This window comes from Jatropha curcas, chromosome 5 (genome assembly GCF_041381405.1).
Source record: "Jatropha curcas cultivar XTBG-Jc1 chromosome 5, XTBG_Jcur_1.0, whole genome shotgun sequence".
In the NCBI taxonomy this organism is placed as follows: Eukaryota; Viridiplantae; Streptophyta; class Magnoliopsida; order Malpighiales; family Euphorbiaceae; genus Jatropha; species Jatropha curcas.
In genome coordinates, this window is record NC_143155.1 from 11,665,748 (window position 1) to 11,687,131 (window position 21,384).

General features: G+C 32.0%; 1 protein-coding gene across 1 annotated transcript; it reads right to left on the reverse strand.

Annotated features, from left to right (window-relative positions):
- Positions 1-373: 373 nt before the first annotated feature.
- LOC105640973 (metal-nicotianamine transporter YSL3) lies at positions 374-5,096 on the reverse strand. The gene is made up of 8 exons (XM_012225400.4): positions 4,155-5,096; positions 3,670-4,056; positions 3,376-3,548; positions 2,922-3,019; positions 2,692-2,826; positions 2,413-2,602; positions 2,192-2,306; positions 374-1,591 (listed from the first exon to the last, which is right to left on the reverse strand). The coding sequence occupies exons 2-8, from the start codon at positions 4,040-4,042 to the stop codon at positions 663-665; spliced, it is 2,013 nt and encodes a 670-aa protein (XP_012080790.1). The 5' UTR covers positions 4,043-4,056; positions 4,155-5,096; the 3' UTR covers positions 374-662.
- Between the last annotated feature and the right edge of the window lie 16,288 nt (positions 5,097-21,384).

The following is a 21,384-nucleotide window of genomic DNA, read 5'->3' on the forward strand; positions in this document are numbered from 1 at the left end:
AAAACCATTATTATTTTGATTTTAATGATCTATTTATAGGAGTTAGCAACCGAAAAGCAAGATTTTCAACTGAAAAGCGAGATTTTTTTATTTCAAAATGAAAAACAAATTTAATTTGTCAAATTAAATTTAATTTGATCGACTCCAATCTTAGTTTTAGGCAATCCATTTGAGAATTGAGGAATAACAAATTTTTGCGGGAAATTTAAAATATCTGTCCACAATTTTGCACTAAAATTTGTGAAGAATAAAATAAGCCATATTTTAAATTAGATATCAATAAGAGAGAGAGAGAGAGAGAGAGAGAAGGAAAAAGAAAGGCAAAGAGGAGAATCGTTCAAAAGCATGAACAAAATCCATTTACCACAATTAATGAATTTGTAAATTTTGTTTTTTTCTATTTTATTTAAGTGATTTGTCAAAAACTTCATAAAGAAAATATAAACAGTTTTATACATTTAGACCGTCTATTTCGCGTTCAAATATTTTTTATAACATTATTACACTATTACACTATGACTTTGCTTTTATACATCTAATATTTAAAATGGAAACTTTCTAAGCCATCTCTGCATTTGTCTGACTCTGCAACAAAATTTGTGTTGTGCTATCAGTTTTATTTCGTAACCAACTACAGATTCTAACTCTAAAAGGCAGAAATTCTATTTGGATTTCAAGAAACTCATGCATATCGGCGGATGAACTTTGGCTAATGCAAGAACAGAAGAAGGGAGAATCCACAGCCCATCTCCACATATCAAGCCAGAGGCCACTGCAGGTATCATCAAACCTGCCTTTTTTTTGTTTAGCTTGTGCCAACCAAACACAATTAGACTCCCCACACTCATGTCAATTGCAAAGTACGCCCCTACGAGGAAAGGCACCGCCATAGCCATCGGTAGAGGAATCCATTTTCCGACATTTTTAGGGGATAAATCTCTTGCCAAATTTGCAAGAATAGCAAAAGCAAAAAACCCATAACAAAGCTGCAAGCAGTGCTGTGGAAGTGCTGAGAAGCCTTCTACACCAAGAATTGCCATGTTTCTGTAGATGATAGCATAGGGAGCTTTATACTCTCCATCGGGGTTCCCCACATCAAAAGCTTTGTAGAATAGAAAGAATGTTAGAGGAGCTACGATGCAGCCAATTGCAGTCCCAATGGCTTGACTAAGAAGCATCGACCGAGGAGAAGTGAGGGTCAGATGACCAGTCTTAAAATCATGCATTAAATCTGATGAGATGGAAACAATGGATTTAATCAGGCCACATCCTACAAGTCCTGCGACCACACCATTATTTCTTCCGGCCAAGGCTGCAAGTACAAAAAGAGCCACCTTTCCATAGTTATAGGCCATATTCATGTCAGTTAGACCAGCACCGTATGCATTGCAGAAGCTAAGAGATGGTGCCAAAATGTAGGCAACAAGTACATAATACCACTTTAGCTCAGGAAACATAAGTGGGATCACAATGATGGAGATGATAGAGAAACCAGTGTACCCTAAGCATGCCACCCACATTGGAATCGTCTCTCTCATGAAAACATCATTTCTTCTACGATCATCAAGAGCTTCATTCTGCTTATCTGAAACTGTATTTACAAATTATAGTAAGTAATTTTATTCTTGCTTGAAGAACTCAATATTATCTACAGCTAGTCTCTGATCTTTTTATTCTTTTCCCCCTTTTTAAGATGTATAGCTTGTCTCTAGTCTAGAATCACCGTTAAGGGAATATATGGGTCACCTTGCAAAAGAAATGGAAATGGAAATAAACGTCTACATCTAAAGAATACCATGTGAAGTTTAATCTATTAAAAACCTAAATGGCGATTGTTGGTTATATTATACCTGAAATGGGTATCATTTCAATATAAATTCAAATTACTCCAATACAAAAACACATATAGATGCATTAAAAAAATGGGCTTCTTTGTGAATGAAATAAAAAATGGAACCTATTTTAATAATTGCATTATCTTCCTAATCTGAGAGCAAATGAAATGTGACCTAATTGCATAACATTTGCGACACTTCTAAATCACGGTAAAAAACGAGTAGCAATTGCTCAAGTTTTTTGCCAGGTCTGTTGTTGCAGGAATAAAGACAGAAACCGGCAAAAGATTAACACACAAAGATAAGCAAGGCAGGAGCCACAACAACTTAATGTGGAAATATCCAATTTAACCTACATTTTTTGGGATTGTTGTTCTTTCCTCCAGTATAGATGCTACTGGCAGTGAAATATAATATTTTGAGAAAATTGTAGAGTCCATCTCCTAGAATTAGAGCAATAGAAATAAAGACCTGCAACACATATTAAAAGATCGACTTTAGCAATCACAGCCAGTACTTAAAGTTAAGAAAGGAAACTCTACTAAAGAAAAGAATCGGCAATGTTTCAGTGGTGTACCTTGTAACCATTTAGACTCTTCATGCTGCTTTCTGGTAAAGTAGCAGGGAACCACTCTCCTTTAAGCCCATGTATCAGTGGCCACATAACTCCCCAAGAAAGCACCGCACCGAGAAGCAAAGACATATTCACAAGATGGGAACAGATCATTCCTGCTCCAATGTAAGTCATACTGAAATCAAAGTAAAATCTGCAAAATGCAACTTCTTTAATCAATGATGATGAAGAATCAATCAGAAAAGAGCTATGGGGCATGGATACAGCGTTTGAAGCATTTACGTGTTTTTCCATGCTTTCAAGCCAAATGTTGGGAATTGAACAAATCCACATTGCTCTCCACCAGAGTAAAACCACTGAAAGAAAGCCCAAAAGAAGCTAATTGAAAAATACTTCATGAACCCATGAACCTGCTTCCTGAAAGATGGATGTTAACTCGTTTGAATCATTTCAAGGTTAAAGTATTCTAATTCATGTTCAATAAGCAAGAATTTAGCATAGCAGATGTGTACCTAGCAATCTTGTCTCCTTTAGGAGTGTGGAATCCATTAATTAGAACTGCAGTAGCAGTTCCACTTGGATAAGGTAGTTTGTAATCTATTATCATGATCTGGCACAATAAAAATAGCTTGATCAGAGACCAATTCTAGATTCACAAACAACATTACTGTAACTAGAGCTGCACTCCTATAGTCCCATATTTAGTAACTCCTGATCTAGTAATCCCTGAACTCTTTCTTCGGTATTGGGGATCGAACTCGATTTAAAAAATAGATAAAAATATATATTTTTTTTATGTTTGTGCAAATTCTTTTTTTTTTTTTTCTGAACTAAACAATACAATGAAGAGTTTTAAAAAAATCAACCCACAAACTTCTTACAGAAGAATTTGAAAACGATAATATGCAGAACAATAATTCAATCAAGAAAGAAGATTGAAGAAACAAAAAGGGGAAAAAAGTTTACCCTTCTAAGAGGAACCAATGCAAGCAGCCCAACAAAACTGCTCACGAAGAGGAAACCAGTCATCCAACCAATCCCAGGCTCCTTTGTGCTCCCAGGAGCATTCCCTTGTGTATCAACCCCAGCTTGCTCATATGTCTTCCTGTTTAATCCCAGTAGATAAGACCCAAAACCACCTGAAATTTCCATAATTGATACAGATCGAGAAAAGCACAATTTTCTAAAACATACAAAACTTAACCAAAAATAATTAAACTAAATTGCTCTAAATAGCAATATAAGGTCAAAACATCTAACCTCCAACAGCAATGCTATAACAAGCAACAGCACAAGTCTGAATTATTGTATTTTCTTGTCTAGTGAATGGATTAGATACAATTCCAGCTTTATCAAGGAGCTTAGTCCAACTTCTAATGAAAACAAAGGCCAGGAGAGCAGCAGAAACATTAAGATTAGGGACTAGACCTGTGGTGAGGTTTAGTTTCATGACTATCACACTGTAAATGATGCCAATAGCTAAACTAGCTATGACCCCTCTAATTGTTATCTGTTTAGTCCACGGAGCAATTCTTGTAACATCCTCATGTTGATTTTCCCCGTCTTCCAAATCGTCCTCAATCTTGTCAATATCTTTCACTTCCATGTTCATATTCCTCATTTGATTATTCATCAAAAATCTTCTCCCTAAAACAATAAACCAAAAAACAGAAGGGGCATTTTTCAACCAATTTCCTAGTTACAATTGGTAAAAATACTTGCATATATAGAAAATCTGATCTTACCTTTAAGTCTGCTGCTTATTTCTTACGTAGGAAACAGTTGAAAACTTTTACATATTAATGACAAATCTCAATCGAAAATTACCCAAATGGACATAAAAATCCAAAAACTCACAGAAATGAAAAAGTGAAACCCTCGAAAAGGCTTAACGTTCACACCCAGAGTTGCCTCATAAGAAGACCTTCCAACAAAAACAGACAGTATAGCGCACAAGCTTCAATTGGGTTATTATATCGAAGAAACAACATCTGACCGGATTGAGCTTTTCATAAGACCAATATAAGCATTAAATGCCAGACAAACGCAATACTCCAAATGGGTTTTGTTAATCAGATATACATGACATAATTAGGTACAGAATTTTTTTTTTATATACACAATAGAGGCAGTACCGCTCTCTCTCTCAACTACCCTGAAATTTGAAAAGTAAAAAGGACCCATTATCCATGTACTACAAAGAAGTACAAAAACAGGTCTTCGTAGTAATTTGCAGTACACTAATCAACATTTCCAAACATGGATGCAATGCATTTGAACACATGTCAGGTCCACAAATTCCGATCCCTTCAACTATAGTTGACCTATCCCATCCTCTAACTAATTTATTTTCTTACCATAGAGTTGATAGGTATTAAAAGACAGAGAAAGGGAAAAGGTGGGAACGACAGAAATGGAAGTAGATTAAAAAAAGTAGAGATTTAGGACAAAACGCTTCTTCACTTCACTTAAAAGTGTCTTTTCTTTGCTCAGGCGTGTGGCTTAAACAAGCCCTTCTCTTCAACCAGAAAAGAACCATAAAATTCCACAGAGATAGAAAGCAATACACCAAGGTAGAGAATCCACAAAATTGCAGTCAACAAAACGCGAAAGAAGAGATGCCAAATTACTGATGGCCGTAGAAGTAGAGGCGTGTGGTGGGGTTGCGTTTTTTGTTCTAATTCAAAGGTATGCTGATGCTCAAGTGAGAGGATTACATCGGTTCAGTTAAAATCGAATTTAAAATTAAAATAAATATAAATCAAATGCGCTAAAATTTTTGAAACACGAATGGAATTAAAACAGAACCGTCAAGAGACATTAATCAGATGGGTTTAATTTGATTCAATTTTATTTAGTTTTAACTATTTTAAGAGTTTTTTTTGGATATAATGAAAATTAAAATTTTCAATTTTTTATATTAAAATCTATATTGAAGACCAGAAAATTGAAAATCTACATTGAAGACGGACAAACCGAATGAAATTAGTTATAGTTGGATTTTTGTGTAACTGGCCTCACTCCTAATTGCTGCTGACCTCACCTGCCAGTAACCGTGTTTTGGACTATTCAAGTCTTATGTATTTGGGACAATTGCAATTTTTGTGTGTTTTTGACGAAATTTTATATTTTTGTGTATGAATGGAAAAAAAGTTAATAATTTGGTAAATGAATTTTTAATTTTTTAATAATTGAGTGTATTTTGTACATCTGGATAGTTAAAAATGATATGAGACTGTTGCATCCCACTTGTTTATTTTTATTTTTTATTTTTTGCTTATTAGGCGCCAATATATATTCCATTTTCTAATACACTAAGTAAGTAATATTTTCACTGTAGCCAAACTGATTATCATTATCAATTTAGTTTGAGATCACTTTATTATATAAAAATAGCACGTCATAAAAAAGACTAATATTATATATAAAGACTAGAATAATGAAATTTTCGATATCGCCCTTAACGAAATTTAAAATATCCTATAATAGTCTTAGTTATAACCAATTAGAAAATTACATTTTATTAGTTGATTAGATATAATTTATAAAAATTATTTTTTAAATAAATATATATAGATAATTAAGAATTTCAAAATTTTAAGTTTTATCTTTTTTAAATTTATTTTTTAATATATATATATATATATATATGAGAGATAATGAGACATTTGAAAATTTTTATATTTTATTTTTTAAATATTTACTTTTATTTTGATTATAATTTAAAATACTTTATTTAGGAGAGATAAAAAAGAAAAACATATATATTATATTTTTAATATTCTTTTTTTCTTTACATTTGTGTGATTTGATTAGATATATTTTTTTAAAAATAAAATTTCAAATTATTTAAGAGAGAGATAAAAAAGAAAAAAGTATTTTTTTTTTCACATTGTTGTAAAAAAAATTGAGGGTTTATTTAGAGAGAATAGTACGTTTCTTTTATGCAATCTTTTTTATTAATTAATTAACTTATTTATTTATTTTAAATTTGCAACTTTGAACAATAAAGAAACTAAATACTTGAATAAATTCTTTGACTGATCAATATTAGATCGTAGCATAAATTGTTTTGTAATTTTGATTTATTGATTTGGCTTTAGTCTTTTTTTTTATCCATCAATATCAAATTTCATTAAATTATGACATTCCCAATTGAATAATGGGTTGATTTTAGTAATTTTTTAATATAATTTGTTTGTTGTTATATATTGACTTTTGAAAGAATTTTATTCTAATAATTTTTTTTTTCATTACTGAATTAGTTTGTAACTGCTATCAATTTAATTTAGTAATAAATTTATATATTCCTTACAATAAATAGATGCATCTTGATGATTAAGTATTTTTAATTTTCTTGATATTTTTCTCTCATATTCTAAATACGTTTGACTTGAAGAAAATAATGTTTATAAGACTGGAAAAATAATATAACTATATATTTCTGTTTTGCATCATTTTGTGGGTTTCAAGAATTTGTGTCTACACACATATTCTTTTCTCTAATACACTGGATAAGTAATACTGTCATTATAGTTAAAGTGATTATCGTTATCAATTTAGATCATTCTTCTTTTTTTTTTTCTTTTACCTAGCAGTAAAAAATAATCTATTATTATTTTCATTATAGTTGTATATAGATATTGATTTGGGGTTGAGGGCAGAGGGTTGAAGTGAGTGATGACTTGATTTTTATTTTGGGCACATATTAAGGTTTTAAGAATCTGTATTTATAAATTAGGAACTGAATGATTAGGTCTATTGATTGAGTCGAACTTTATTTTGAGAACACTTCATTATATAAAAATTTTATCATATAAAAATAGCATTAAATACATAAGAAGTGGCATTACAAATAGCTTGTGCGATAAAATCTAATGGAAACTAACTAATTGTATTTATTTTAATCTAAAATAAAAATTTATGCTTTAATATTATATAGATAAAATATTTAAAAAGGGTATCAAAAAATGATACTATAACAAGCATAGTTATTGGAGGGGAATGAAGGAGAATAGTGAGACTACTTATAATAAACTTAGTGAAAGTTTAGAAATCCTAAAATATCTTTAGTTATTAGATAATTGATAATAGTTTGAGTTTATTAAATAATTTTTGAGCTTTTAGTAATTAATAAATTATAATTTTTGAATACTTTTTATTAATTAATTAAAAAATATTATTTTATTATTTTTTAATAGCTAATATTATTATTTTAATATATTATTCTAATTGAATTTTTAATCATTGATTATTTACGATATTAATGATTTAAAAAAACATATTATTGTTTTAATTTTAAAATAAACTTTAAAATGCAATGTGTATATATATATACTATTTCACATGTTTTATATATATATCACTTTTAAAATTTTGAATTTTTTTTTTATTTATATCTATTTATCTATATCTAAATTTTACATGAACTCAAATCAACATTCAATAACATAGGATCATATTATTTAGTTTTTTTAAAGGAATAGATTCTAATTAAAGTTTAACCTTATTATTTTAGAAAAAATGAAGTCTAATCTTATAATTAATAATATTTTTTCATTTTATCATCTATAATTATTTTATTAAATATACTTAACTTTCAATGTTGTCCTATCATATTAAAATCAGTTTAAGAAAAAAATTATTCGTTTATAATATGAATATTATTAATCATGTCTTAACATTGTATAAATATCTAGAGAAAGTAAGAGAAAAATTATAACCATACTTAATGCTATATAAGAATAAATTAATGAGTATAAACAATGAGTAATACCGAATGCATGTCATGCAAAATACTAGTTTATATTAAAAAGATAAAAGTACCACTCGATTATACACACTTAATTTATGGCTTACATTTTTACAATTTTTCAACATGAAATGATAGGTCTAGTTTCGGAGTTAAGGAAGTTTTGATGAAGAGAAAATGGTAGCGGACAATATTTGACAACAAAGAAAGAAAAAGATAATTAATTTTTAACAAGTCGGATTTTAGAATGAGGAAACCAGATTTGTTGGATGAACAACAAAAGCAACTGGAGATCCATGACATATATACTAAGATCATGTTTATTTCTAATAACTGTTAAAAGTCGGATTTGTTAGCCACCTCCAGTGACTTCCTCTGTGTATGGCGGATGGGGAAGGTTGAGGAAGATGAAGGGACCAAATAAGAAGGAAAATTTGAAGAAGATGAATAAAGAGAATAGAGAAAATGGTAGAGAGAGGAGAAGATAGTGAAGGTAAGTGATTAAGGTGTATTTTAGTTATAAAAAATCTCTATATTCTTTGATTGCATTTTAGTGCGTTGACTCACTATTAAAGACATAAAAGTGGAGGAAAAAGACTAATGTGTTTAGCGGAAACATAACCTAGAGATGTAATCATGTACTTTTAAAAAGACATATCTTTAACTCATGTATTTGATTAATATATAAAAATGAAATAGTAATTTTCCCTTTAACAAAAATTTTAGGCCTGAGTGCCTGAGCTTTTAGATCCTTCTAACTCAAATTTTAAAAAATAATTTTTTAAGTGAATTTTTTAATATTATGACAGAATATCCTAGAATAAGAATGAAAAAAATATTTTTATTTATGAATATATAAGTGTTATATCGATATATAAAGTACATTTTAATATTTATATATTGTATAAATTTTAGTATTTAGTGTGTGTGTATATATATGCACTTTTTTTTTATCAGTCATTGCACATTGTTTGTACTCATTTTAAATATTGTAATTTTATTTTTTGATAATATATTAGCTGTCTATTATTTTTTAATGTTGTCATTCCCAATTTAGTTATTAAATGTAATATCCGGATTTTTGAGATTTCATAAAATAATTTTAATCATATTTTTCATTATTTATTGTGATTTTAATTTCAAAATTTATTGAACAATTAATTCTTTGATTTTGGTTTTATCAATAGTTATCTGTGCTTATTAAAATTTCTAGCATTTATTTATTAAATCTCAATCGGTGATGTTGTTAGTGAATATTTGATAAAAGATAAGAACTACAAATGATTATTTGTATTTATTATCAATTATTATTGTTTAATTGTCAAAAATAAAAGTTATAATGATAACATTTGTATTGTATTTAGTACAAAAATATGAAATATTTTGGAAATAAAAGAAATTAATAAAGATTTTGATATTTGTTTTATAATTAAAATAAAAATATTTCATTTTGCGGTCTAAAAATGCTAGCTTTTGGGTGAAAATTTTTATTTAGTTTGCAGTCTGAAAATATCGAATTTTGCAAGATAGTTAATTTTTTTCTGAAAACCATATTGTTAGCACTTGAATTTTTCTAGAGAAACAGGGAATTTTTGAGAAAATTTATTTTTAAAGAAAACAAGAGGAATCGGTATCGAGGTACTCTTGCCCAACATCGAGATCCTCAAAATCAGTACTGATAGGTTGGCCACCAACTGGTCTCATCGGTGCCAGCCCCATGCTGGTCGCTACCGATTTTGAGTAGGTCAGTGCTGCCGCGTTTTCGCACGCAGGTGGTTGGAGCCTATAAATTCCCCATTTATGGCCTTAAAACGGCATCGTTTTGCACCCCGAAGCCTGATTTTCCTGAAATTTCGAGCACTTACCCAACAATGAAGTTGTTCATCAGTTATAGCATGCAAAAATTGACCAAGAAGCTAGAAAAGGTCGATAAAATCAACTTGAGCCGTATGGCATGGCTTCCTTAGTTACTTTGAAGGGTTTGTCGGTTGGTCAGGCTTTTCTGGATGCGTGCCTACATTTATTCGATTTGGTAAACATTATAAGGAGATGTGCCCAACATACAAGGAGTTTACGGCATTATTGGGCAGTGACTCTGAGATGGCTTCAATGGCTGCACCGACCAGGATTGGGTTTTTTTAGGAGCTTCATGAGGATGTTGGGCTTATCTGTGGGGGAGGCTAGGGAGCAAGTGGTAGATGACCAAGCTAATTTAGCTAGGCTTATTGAGCGGTACCTGGATGCGCTTGACTTGAAGGATTTGGAGTTTCAAAGGTCCAGGACCTAGGCTTTAGTTTTTTACTTGGTGAGCACCTGTGTACTAACCGGCCCAGTTGGTTAGGGTGATTTGAGGTTGGCTGACCTAGTCCTTCAGATGGACTGAGGAGCCGGGATAGCTAGTGTAGATGCTCAAATTTTGCCCCTAATGGCTCAGTGATGATAACCTATTTTTAATATAAGATTGAATTGGGCCCAGGAAGCGCTTCGGGTTCGCTTGTGCACTTTCTAATGTACTATCTTATTTTACTTACCACCCGGTCCGATTCTGTAAAAATGAGCTGGCCCAATTTTGGGTTAACTAATGGCATTTTGCCACATAAGCCCTAAAATAGGGCAACACAACCCATTTGCCTATAAATAGGCCTTGAGATTAGTGCATTAAGGAGGACTACTGGATCAACTTAAGGAAACTCTACCATTTTGAAAACTTAACCAAAAATTAAAGAAACACTTGTGTTTTTCCCTTTGATTAGGTCTTCATTAATTCATTTTTAATTACGAAACCCTTAAGTGTTGATTGAAAATCCACAAACACATATATTTGATCTTAAACATGGATCCTTGATTCATAAATCTTTGGAAATCTCTAAGAGGTAATTTTTGAGAGCCATTGACCTTTTTCTCTATCTCTTTTTCTTTTTATTCTATTGTTAAATCACCGTTCTTAAACTTGATTGTAAGGGAAACCCAGGATCAACCAAAAGAGGGTGTCTACATAGAAGTGGCACATTGAGGACACAAGTGGCGTAAGCCACTACGTGTGGCGTGCGCCACAAACAAGTGGCCTGCTCCACTTCTTTACAGACTCCCTCTTTAAGTTCTGTTTTCATTTTGTAACTTTCTGGTCAGGGAAAGTGCTCAGCGCCACTGTGTGTGGCGCACACCCCTTCCAAGTGGCGCCTGCCACTTCTCCTGTGGTGCCAGACACTTCGGTTCAGAGGTCTAGAACATTAATAATCAATAAAATGGACTAGATTCGGAGATTCAGCGGTAAAGCACCAGACTTTTGTTGTCTGAAATGCGTTTTTAACCATAAATGGATTGAATAAACACTAAATCAATAAGATTTCGAGTAGTGATGGATGTATTTGTTCATCATACATGATGAACATCAAGATCTTGAACTCTAATCTTGTATTTATCTTTAAATCCCTTACATTTAAGTTTCAGTCCTTTATTTTTATGCATTCTTTACTTTTTGCCTTTAAATTCTTGTACCTTTATTTATTGCTTTATAGCTTTTATGCTAACCCTTAAATAATTGCTTTGTAAACATAAACATGCATCATTTTGGCCATCGCTTGAATGAATGTGTGTTTATGATTCTATTTATGATTTATATTTCTGTGAATATCATCTGTGTGTTGTGTTTATATTCTATGGATGGATGGTTATTTATTGCTTTTGGTTTATTATATTACCCAAATGTAAAGGACCTGAAATGGGTCCAAATATTGCTTATTTGTAATAGTTAGTTTGGTTGAACAATTTTAATGGAATATGGGTAGATTGTACTTTTAGGAAGAGGTTGTAATTCTTGTCTCCTTCCTCTTTCATTGTATGTTTATTTTATATTTTGCAATAATGTGCTTGATTGACATGTTTTCCAAAAATGCATAAAAAAGGTTTTACATCTCAATTGTGGTTAATCATATTATTAATATTGTGAATTTATAGACAAGAAGGAGGCCAGTTTAAATAGGGCGGTTTGGGTGCCTAACCCCTTTTCGAAACCGTACCTAACTCCCTTGCCCAGTTTCTAATTCAAAACCGAGTTAGTCGATTCCAAAGAATCAACTAGTTTGAGATTTTTCTTAAAAAGGGTGACGACTCCAAAATAAAATTCTTACCAAAATAAGATAACCGTTTTTCGAGAATTAATGAATGGGTTAAATAAAAGAAAACTAATTTATTAATGAAATCAACCAAGCATGTTCATATTAGTGGGAAAATATAGTGTCCTCCATTTCTGGCAACTCCACTGGGGATCAAATCTAGAATCTCTGATTTTCGATTTTGGATTCGAGTAAAGAGTTGACTCCAATGTTTTCCAATTATTCACAATTTTTAATAATATTTTAACTTAAGATTGAGTTTACTTTTCGTATATATTAAATGTCATTCATGCATTTATCTCTTTTTAATCTCCTTTTTATCCTAAACCTTAAAGGTGATAGTGGGGGTTGTGATCTTTTCACCCTACTCGACTGTTGGGATCCGCCACTAATATACACCACCTACAAGTCAAGTACCATTTGATATATCAAAAGAATTGGCACAATCTGCTACCACCATTTGCTTAGACCCAAAGCTAAATGGGAGGAAATAATCAATTCTCGCTTATGGTAGGCATGGCTGATTCAATGCACCGCGGGTTCCGGTTCATTGAACTGTCAGTTCAAGATGTTTAAAATTTTGAACTGAAACCGACCGTTGAACATTTGGTTCTGGTTTCGACACGGTTCCGATGAACCTACAGTTCGAATTATGTTTCCGATTTAGTTCTGGTATTACACAAATTTTTAAAAAAATAACAAAATTTTGATCCCCGAATTCATAAATAAATAATAATTTTAAAATGTTTAGATTTTACTAAATAAATTATTATAAAATTTTAAAAGAAAAACTTCTATTAACTTAGAACCATTATTACATTAAATTTACATTTTGCTAATTCATTAATATAGAAAAATTATAATTTTTTATTATTATTTTGGGCTCGAATTAAATTAAAATTGAAAAATTTTAATTTAATTGCCTATGTATCTTTTTGGGAATTAGAGGAAATCAAAGCCCATGTATTTTTTTTATTACAATGGAAAATAACCTCCCAATTATTACAATTAATTTTAGTCATCGGTGCCACTAGTCCCCGTTAATGAGCCGGAATCATCATCATCTCTTGAATTTTGTTGGTCTTGAGTTCTCAATGCCGCTCTAGTCCAATCGTCAACACATTCTTGCATTTCCACATTATTTGGCGATAATCTTGACCGTGTTGGATTTAAAATTTGTCCACCCGCACTAAAAGCTTGTTCCACTGCAACAGTAGTAATTGGACAAGCAAGAATATCTTTTGCAATTGAAGCTAAGACTGGAAAACGATTTGCATGCTTTTTCCACCAACCCAAAATATCAAATTTTGTTGGGTCTTCATCTGCATCATCACATAAAAACTCAAAATCTGTGCTAATATATGTCTCAATTCTGTATGAATGTGGACCCTCCCTTGATTTTTTCGAAATATTTTGCATGAAAGTAAATCATGTATAATGAAATTTAGTGGATTATGTAGTTTGTAGATGTGATACTTGAGGAAGGGGAGATACTAATTTAGAATACTCATCATACAATTGATGGACATATCTTAAAACATTATTAGTAAGAGAAAAATAATCTACTTCAATATTAAAAGATCCATAATAAAGGCGAAAAAATTATTGTAATGCAACTTAAATTTAGAACAAAGAAAAAATGCAACTAAATTTAAATCAAGAATTTCAGTATAATATTTTAACCATTTAGTTTTCATCATGAATATACATTCTTGTAAATCATCATCATTTTCATTTTCAATTATGGCATTAATTATGGCCAAACAATGAAATGGAACTAAATGGGAAGTAGGATAATATATACCACTAAAAGTTCTTGTACAATTTTCAAAAACTTGCAAAATATATAATATTTTTTATAAATAGTCCAATTGGTTGGATAAAGTTGAAAATACCTTGCATGCAATTGCATAAATGAAGAAAGAATATCTTTATATTCATAAGACTCATTTAATATTTTATAAGTTGAATTCCATCTTGTAGGACTATGAAATACCTTGAATTTTTATTTTCAAAACTTTCGAATTTTTATTAAATCAAAAATCGAAAATTTTGACTGTGTGGGCTGTACATGTAATACAATCTCAATTCGAGCCCAAATTTTCGAGTTGGGCCCAAGCCCAAAATATATTATCGAAACTTTCGATTTGAGAACACTTAAAATTTTCAATGAAATAAAATGGAACTCTAGCTACTAATTGATTATAAATGTATGTATATGTATGTAACTACTATATAAATTATTTATTCTAAAATCAAATGTCATTACTATTAATATTTTTATTATTAGTGAGTAAATGGAGGAAATGTTACGGAACTTAACTAAAATAATCAAAATAAATCAAATTGGACTCAGAAATCAATTCAATTTTTTGAAAACATACAACTACCCGAAAATCGAGTGAAAAACCTGCAAACTGAGCAAGAACCGAGCCAAATTATTGAATTAGACCAAACCGGTTTGAATCAAACCGGAATGGTCTAGAAGCCCAATTTTCTTTCTTTTCTCTCTTCTTTTCCTTCTTCTCGCGCGACAGCACTCCCTCCCTTGCTTCATTGCATTTTTCGTCGACGGGCCACGGACTCCGGTAACCAAGCCCTCTATCTTCATCTTCTCGACGAGAGGAGCTAATTGGTGGTGTTGATTCGCAGTATAGTGGCAGAGTCGGCGAAGAATCGAAACTGAAGTTTTCAATGTCGCGTGATGAGGTTTTCGGCGATACACGGCGTTTCAGGAGGTTGCAACAAGAAGGAGAGTTGCCGGTCGCTTCATCTCCTCTGTGCGAACTCTTCCCCTCTACTAGATCGAATTTCTGGTGAAGATTGGTGAAACCACCATGATCGGTGTCTTTCTTGCTGGCTGTCCGGCTTGTTCCGGCCAAACGAGCCACTGGCTCATCAAATTGATGGTAGATTTGGACTCATCACGAAAATTCGAGTCGGGTGGTGGTAACCTTGTAAATTTTTTGGCCAAGACCGACTTTTCGGCCACCGTGCACGGTGGCGACGGCGGCGGTCCGGCGAGACTCCGGTGAGGCTTCAAGATGTCAGAATGATCTCCTCTTCACGTGGATCACGGAAATAAAGTTCGATTTTCGGCACACTGTAAGGCCTAGTTGCTCATTTTCAGTATAAATTTCAAAACTCGAATTAATTAATTAATGAAATATAAGATTAATCGAATTAGTAAAAAAAATTGGAGTTTTATAAATTGAAATACAGATAATTGAGTTATATGTGAGCATCGTATAAGAACCAGACTTCAATATAGTTGATAGACAATAAGGAAAATAACGATTAAAATGCATTGGTGGTATAAGTCATTTATTGTAATGTGTGATTATTAGGACAGTCCGATATGTAGAGATGAACACTGTAGGAATTTTCGAAAAAAGAGAATTATTAAAGAACTTTACTAGTTAAAATATTGAATGGAAATAACCCTTAAAATTATTAGTATAATTAATACCATTGACTAATGTTGCTAATATTATTAATATCATCATTATTATGGAACATTAAATTACTATCAATACTTATATGAAAGATATAAACAAAATAAACAAATAAACAAGAGTATTGAAATTATATAGTTTAATAAATTAAATACAGACTTTAATTATTTAGTGAATAAGGATTTAATTTCTTGAATTAGAATTTTTACTTAGAATTTCCGTTCTAAATGCTTGTTAAGTTCCGGAATGTCAAAATAAAAGCTGAGAGCGGGCAGTAATAAAGATAGTCCTTTAATGGACAATAAAGAACTGTGAGTAGTGTTAGATAACTCGCATCATCCGCCTGCATCTTTGCATTCATGCATTCCTGGCTAAATGTTATCATACATTTGTTAAATTGCTATATTGTGCTGCACTATTGATGCGATTAAAATTTGCTATTACCTATGTTGTGATATTGTTGTGCCTTGTTTGTGTGGAATTGGGATGAAGTGGGTCACCATGGGTTTGTGAGGGTGGTCTACGAGACCATTGGCCGTATGGGAGATCAGCGCCCCGTGTGCATCTGATAATATGGATTTTAATGGAAACCACAGGGTGGCCTCCTGATGGTATGGAAAAGAAAAGAGAGAATATAAAAACAATGAGAGGGCTAGTCAAGTGAAGATTAGATCGGTTGGTTAGGTATGGGGGATCGGCTCCCTGGTGCACATGTATGAGAGGACGAGCCATGTAAGAGGATAGCTCGTTGGGGTTTCGGTGACGCCATTGACTAATTTCCACATGATGTGATTATATGAAGATGATAATATTTGTGGTTGTTGTTGTATTGTCATTTATGTGTGAACTACATGATCATATAACTAGTCGGAGGACTAAAATGATTTATGTTATCACATGTGTGATTGTGTGAGGTGAGAGGATTATCTAACCCTACTCATTGAGTTTGGCGCTCACCCCTGCCTACTATTTTTTTTTCAGGTAATAGGAAGAAAGAAAAGTCCTATGGAATTCAACTGAGTTGAGATAATATTTATCGAAGACTGTTAATGATTGTAATAACGATGTGAATGTAAAAGACTATAAATTATAGAGTTCTGCAATTGTATTCCAAATGGGTTGTAATTGAATAATAAGAGCAGATATATTAATATTATGGATTGTATTTTTGATATATTGGTGAAATAAATTATTGAGCCTGAAGCCACATTTATGAATAGAATATGAGTTTAACTAATATAGGTGTACTATGGGCTTTGGGGGCCTTAAGCCCACCCAGGTCCGAGTGTCGGTCCGGCCCGCGGAGATGGGTCATGACAGAATATCTCTTGTAAATTTTTTATTTTTTTTCACATAGAGTGATAAAAATTTTTAAATTCTTTTCTAACATATCCATGTGTCCATAAATAATTTAAAGAATTTTTATTTGACGTAAAAATACATTTATGTTGTTAATGCATCTTGAACACATAAATTTTAAAATATAACATGCACATCTAGCGTGAAAAAATTGTCCACAAAATTTGAGTTGACAAAAAGTTTTTAATTCATTTATTGATGCCGTATTTGCACTAGCATTATCAAAACCAATTGTAAAAATTTTTTTAGTCAAACCATATTCTTCTAAATTAATATTTAACATGGTAAAAATATTATGACGATGTGAGAGTCATTAAAAACTCTAAGTGCAATAATTCTTTTTTGAATTTCCATTCATTATCAATCCAATGAGAAGTAACACCCATATAAGAATGTGTTTGCCATGCATCACACCAAATATCATAACAAATAGCAATTTTACCATCAAAATTTGTAAAATATTTTAAAATTTCTTTTTCTTTTAAATAAATAGATAAGATAGTCCTTTTAATTGTATTTCTAGGTATCTTTTTGGCTAAAGGATTTAATGTTTTTTTACAATAGTTATTAAATCTAATTTTTTCACCAAATGAAAAAGATAATTGTTTTATAACAATAATTTTAGTCATTTCAATTTTATTAGTTTCATCATTATATTTAAATAGAGGAGTGTTAGGATCACCATACCTAGATGACGATACTTGAGTTTGAGTTACATCCATTTCTATCTCACTTGGATGATGTGATTTTAAATGCCTATTGAGAGTGCCATAGCCTCCTCCAAGCTTGAATGCATATTCTTTTTTTGCAATAATTATATCGAACCACATTGATTTCTCCGTTATCTTGAACAATTTTTGCAAAGTGCTTCTTGAAAATATCTGATTTTGGTGGTTTACCTATTGAAATATTAGGAGATGTTGCTTCTTGTGGTGAATGATGATGAATATAACGTTTCTCAACTAGAGTTTGATATTGAACTTCATCATTAAATTGTGGTGAAAAATCAATCAATGGATCGTTTGAATTACGCTTTGAGCAACTCGCTTTCTCTTGAAGGTTTGTGACTTGTGTGCCATGTTTTTAAATGGAATTATAGAAAAAAATGAATAAATGGAATATGAAATTAATGGAATGAGTTAGAAATTATTAGTTTCAAATACTAAGAAAATTATTAAAAAAAATCAAATGAAGTAAATATATGAATGGAAAAATTGAGATTAGAAGGAATTTAGAATTGGATGTATGAAAATAAAAAATAAACAATAGATAATTCCAATATTAAGAAAAATAAAGCAATAGAAAAAATAATGAACTATGGAAATTTGAGAGAATTTTGATTGAAAATAAGATGTGAGTTAGGATATAATTGGTTGTGAAAAAAAAATCATCAACTCATCATATTTATACATATTTTTCATTTATTAGTTTTTCAAATTGTCCCTTATAACAGAAAAATAACAACTACATTTTTGGATAATTTAGTAAATTACAATAAATACATAAATAATTGAATAAAAATGAATAAAATTTATTTACCAAAAATAAAAAAAATTAAAAGTCACCTATCAAGTATCAACTAGCTGTTTGTACCATTTTTTTTTTTTGTAAACATGAAAGTATTTTTTTTTTTTGACAAATCAACTATTCATGTACCATTTTTTGTACAAATTAAGTCAAATCGTGTGTACTTTTTTTCCTCCACTTTTTATAAATTATATACCATTGTGTACTTCTCTTCTCATAAATCAAATAAACTACAATCAAATCAAGTTATATAATTTTTTATAAAAAATTTTTAAGTTATAAATAATTTTTTTTGTGCATCTGGTTCGAACCGGACCGAAACCGCCAGTTTCGGGCTGGTTGAGGTTCATTTTTTAACATTCACATGGATCTTAACCGGCCCTTGAACCGCCAGTTCCAGTTCAAAATTTTGAATCGCTGGTTCCAGTTCAATTCCGGTTCGTCTACATTACGGTTCAGTTCTAACGGTAGCCATGCCTAGCTTATGGAACCCAAGACTTGTATACACTTGACCAAAGCTCATGTACATGACCCTAGTTTCTTCCTTTAGCGTTACCTTAATAATTAATGTTGTGTCATTCATCTAATGAATGTGAGAGGCATCGGTCCAAAACCCCATGATGATTTATGGGCCCAACCAATTTGTCCTAGGGTTTTAGAAAGACTTCGACCATGAATCGTGTGTGGGAGATATAAGGGTGGAGATCATGCATTCTCGAACTCTCGTTCCCCTTTGTTTGTATATTTATGCTATGTTGTGTTGTGTTTCTCTCATGCATCACTTAACTTGTAATATTGTAGCCATATAGGAATATTCTATCATGGCTCCATCTCGTCATTCGAAGCGTCAAAGAGCGAAGGACTTGAGAGAAGTGCTAGAAGCAAAACGAGACAAACGAGCTCTTTCAAATGTTGACTACAAGGCCGAAGGTCAAGTGCTTAAGAGGGAAGCTCCTCCGATTCCGACATCGATTAAAGAAGACCAATTAAAAGAGGCTCACCAACTCTTGCATGAAATTAAGCAAGCCCAACTCGAGGCCATGACCCTCTTCCAAGGTGTGGAGGCGCATTTCATGCTCATGCTCAATATCGCTAACTGCCTTGTAGAAATTGGGCACTTTACTTTAGAGGATGCCAAGCCATATCAAAACTCTTACGTTTCTTTTGAGTTTCAACATTGTAAATACCTAGTTAGGGCCGAAAGAACTATCATTGTAAAAAGTCAACTTCTGAGGTAATGAAAGTTAGCATATTTTGAGCCAAATATTTTTAGTGTTAAAAAAAAAATCCTCAAATGTACGTAAATAAAAGAACCCTACTCAAGTATCTACGCTTAAGGCAAAAAGAAAGGGACACAAAAAATGAGCGAAAGATATTTGGCTACAAAATAGGGCACGTTTTGATCTTGTCAATTCTCGAGAGCCCTTCTCTAATCTTTGTCTCGTACGATCGTGAACAAGCTATGATGAAATATAATATTAGTTGCATTTCACGATATTGTGATTGAATGATTGCATTTTTTTACGCCATGCCATATTCATGCATTCATGCATACATGCATCATGTCGTATTTTCTAACCTTTGTTTTGTACAGTCAAGATAGCACTGCGAAGAGAGAAAGCTCTGCAAGTGATCAACTGGTTAAGGATGGATAGCCGTTTGATTTGAGTTGAAGAACCTTCAATCCCTTTTGACCTTCCTGATTCAGTATCCACTAATTCTTTGGGCTCTCGTATTAAGCTTGAGAACCCACCAATTCAAGTCGATTTTCTAGTTTCTACTTCTGTTGATAACATGGGTGAAACCAGTGTCCCCGTATCATAGATCGAAAAAATTGGTTGAGAAGATAGTGGTTGCCAGCCTAGAGAAGCTTCTGTGGTCAGATAAGGGCAAAGACCATGTGGTAATAGAGGACGATGAAGCCAAAGGCGAGTCAGAAAGTGTCACGACCGAAAATCGTGGGCTGGACCGGTACTAGGGCCTAGGTTAGCATAAAGCTCTCAAGGCCCATAGTAACCCTGAATCACTAAATTCAATCATATCACATTAGACTACAGGAACAATAAGCCCATACTATTTTATATAACAAATCTTATGATTATACTGTATCTTGGCCCAAATCCAGCATTTCAAATATTTCATAACTTGGGCCCAATTACATTACACATTATCTATGATATAGGTTAACAGTCCGTATATGCACCTATAATTCTCTAAATCATCAGCCTATAGTTATCCGTTAACATGATTACACTCGTATGTAATTGGAATTATCATGATCCTACAACTGCGGAGTTCAATATCAAACAGTAATAAATAAGTTCTTATACATAACGCTCACAATTTAAATAATTACCGGAATTAGGAAATTACTTTTCTAGCTTTGCGGTGAAGAAAACAGAGCTTTATAATGAATAATAAATATCGCATAACACAAGCATTCACACGAAATGCTTCCTAAAATACTAAAATGAACATACAACCAGTCAAGCATATGGCACAACATCAGCACTCAAAAGTAATTACACCTTCAAATAATCAAACAAGTGGAAATTGGTTAGTGGCGTCACCGAAACCCCTAATGAGCCGTCCTCACACATGGCCCATCCTCTCATGACGTGTGCACCAGGGAGCCGATCCACCATATATGGCCGACGGTCTAATCCTCACTTGACCAACCCTCTCATTTTTTTGTACTCTCTTTTCTTTCCATACCAACAGGAGGCCACCTTATGGTTTTCCATATAATTTATATCATCAGATGCAC

Coding starts and splice junctions, on each gene's coding strand:
- LOC105640973 (XM_012225400.4), bottom strand. CDS start 4,042: ATGAATAATCAAATGAGGAATATGAACATGGAAGTGAAAGATATTGAC. Junction 3,549..3,669: donor TTATAGCATTGCTGTTGGAG/GTTAGATGTTTT, acceptor TGGAAATTTCAG/GTGGTTTTGGGTCTTATCTA. Junction 2,307..2,412: donor AGAGTCTAAATGGTTACAAG/GTACACCACTGA, acceptor TATGTGTTGCAG/GTCTTTATTTCTATTGCTCT.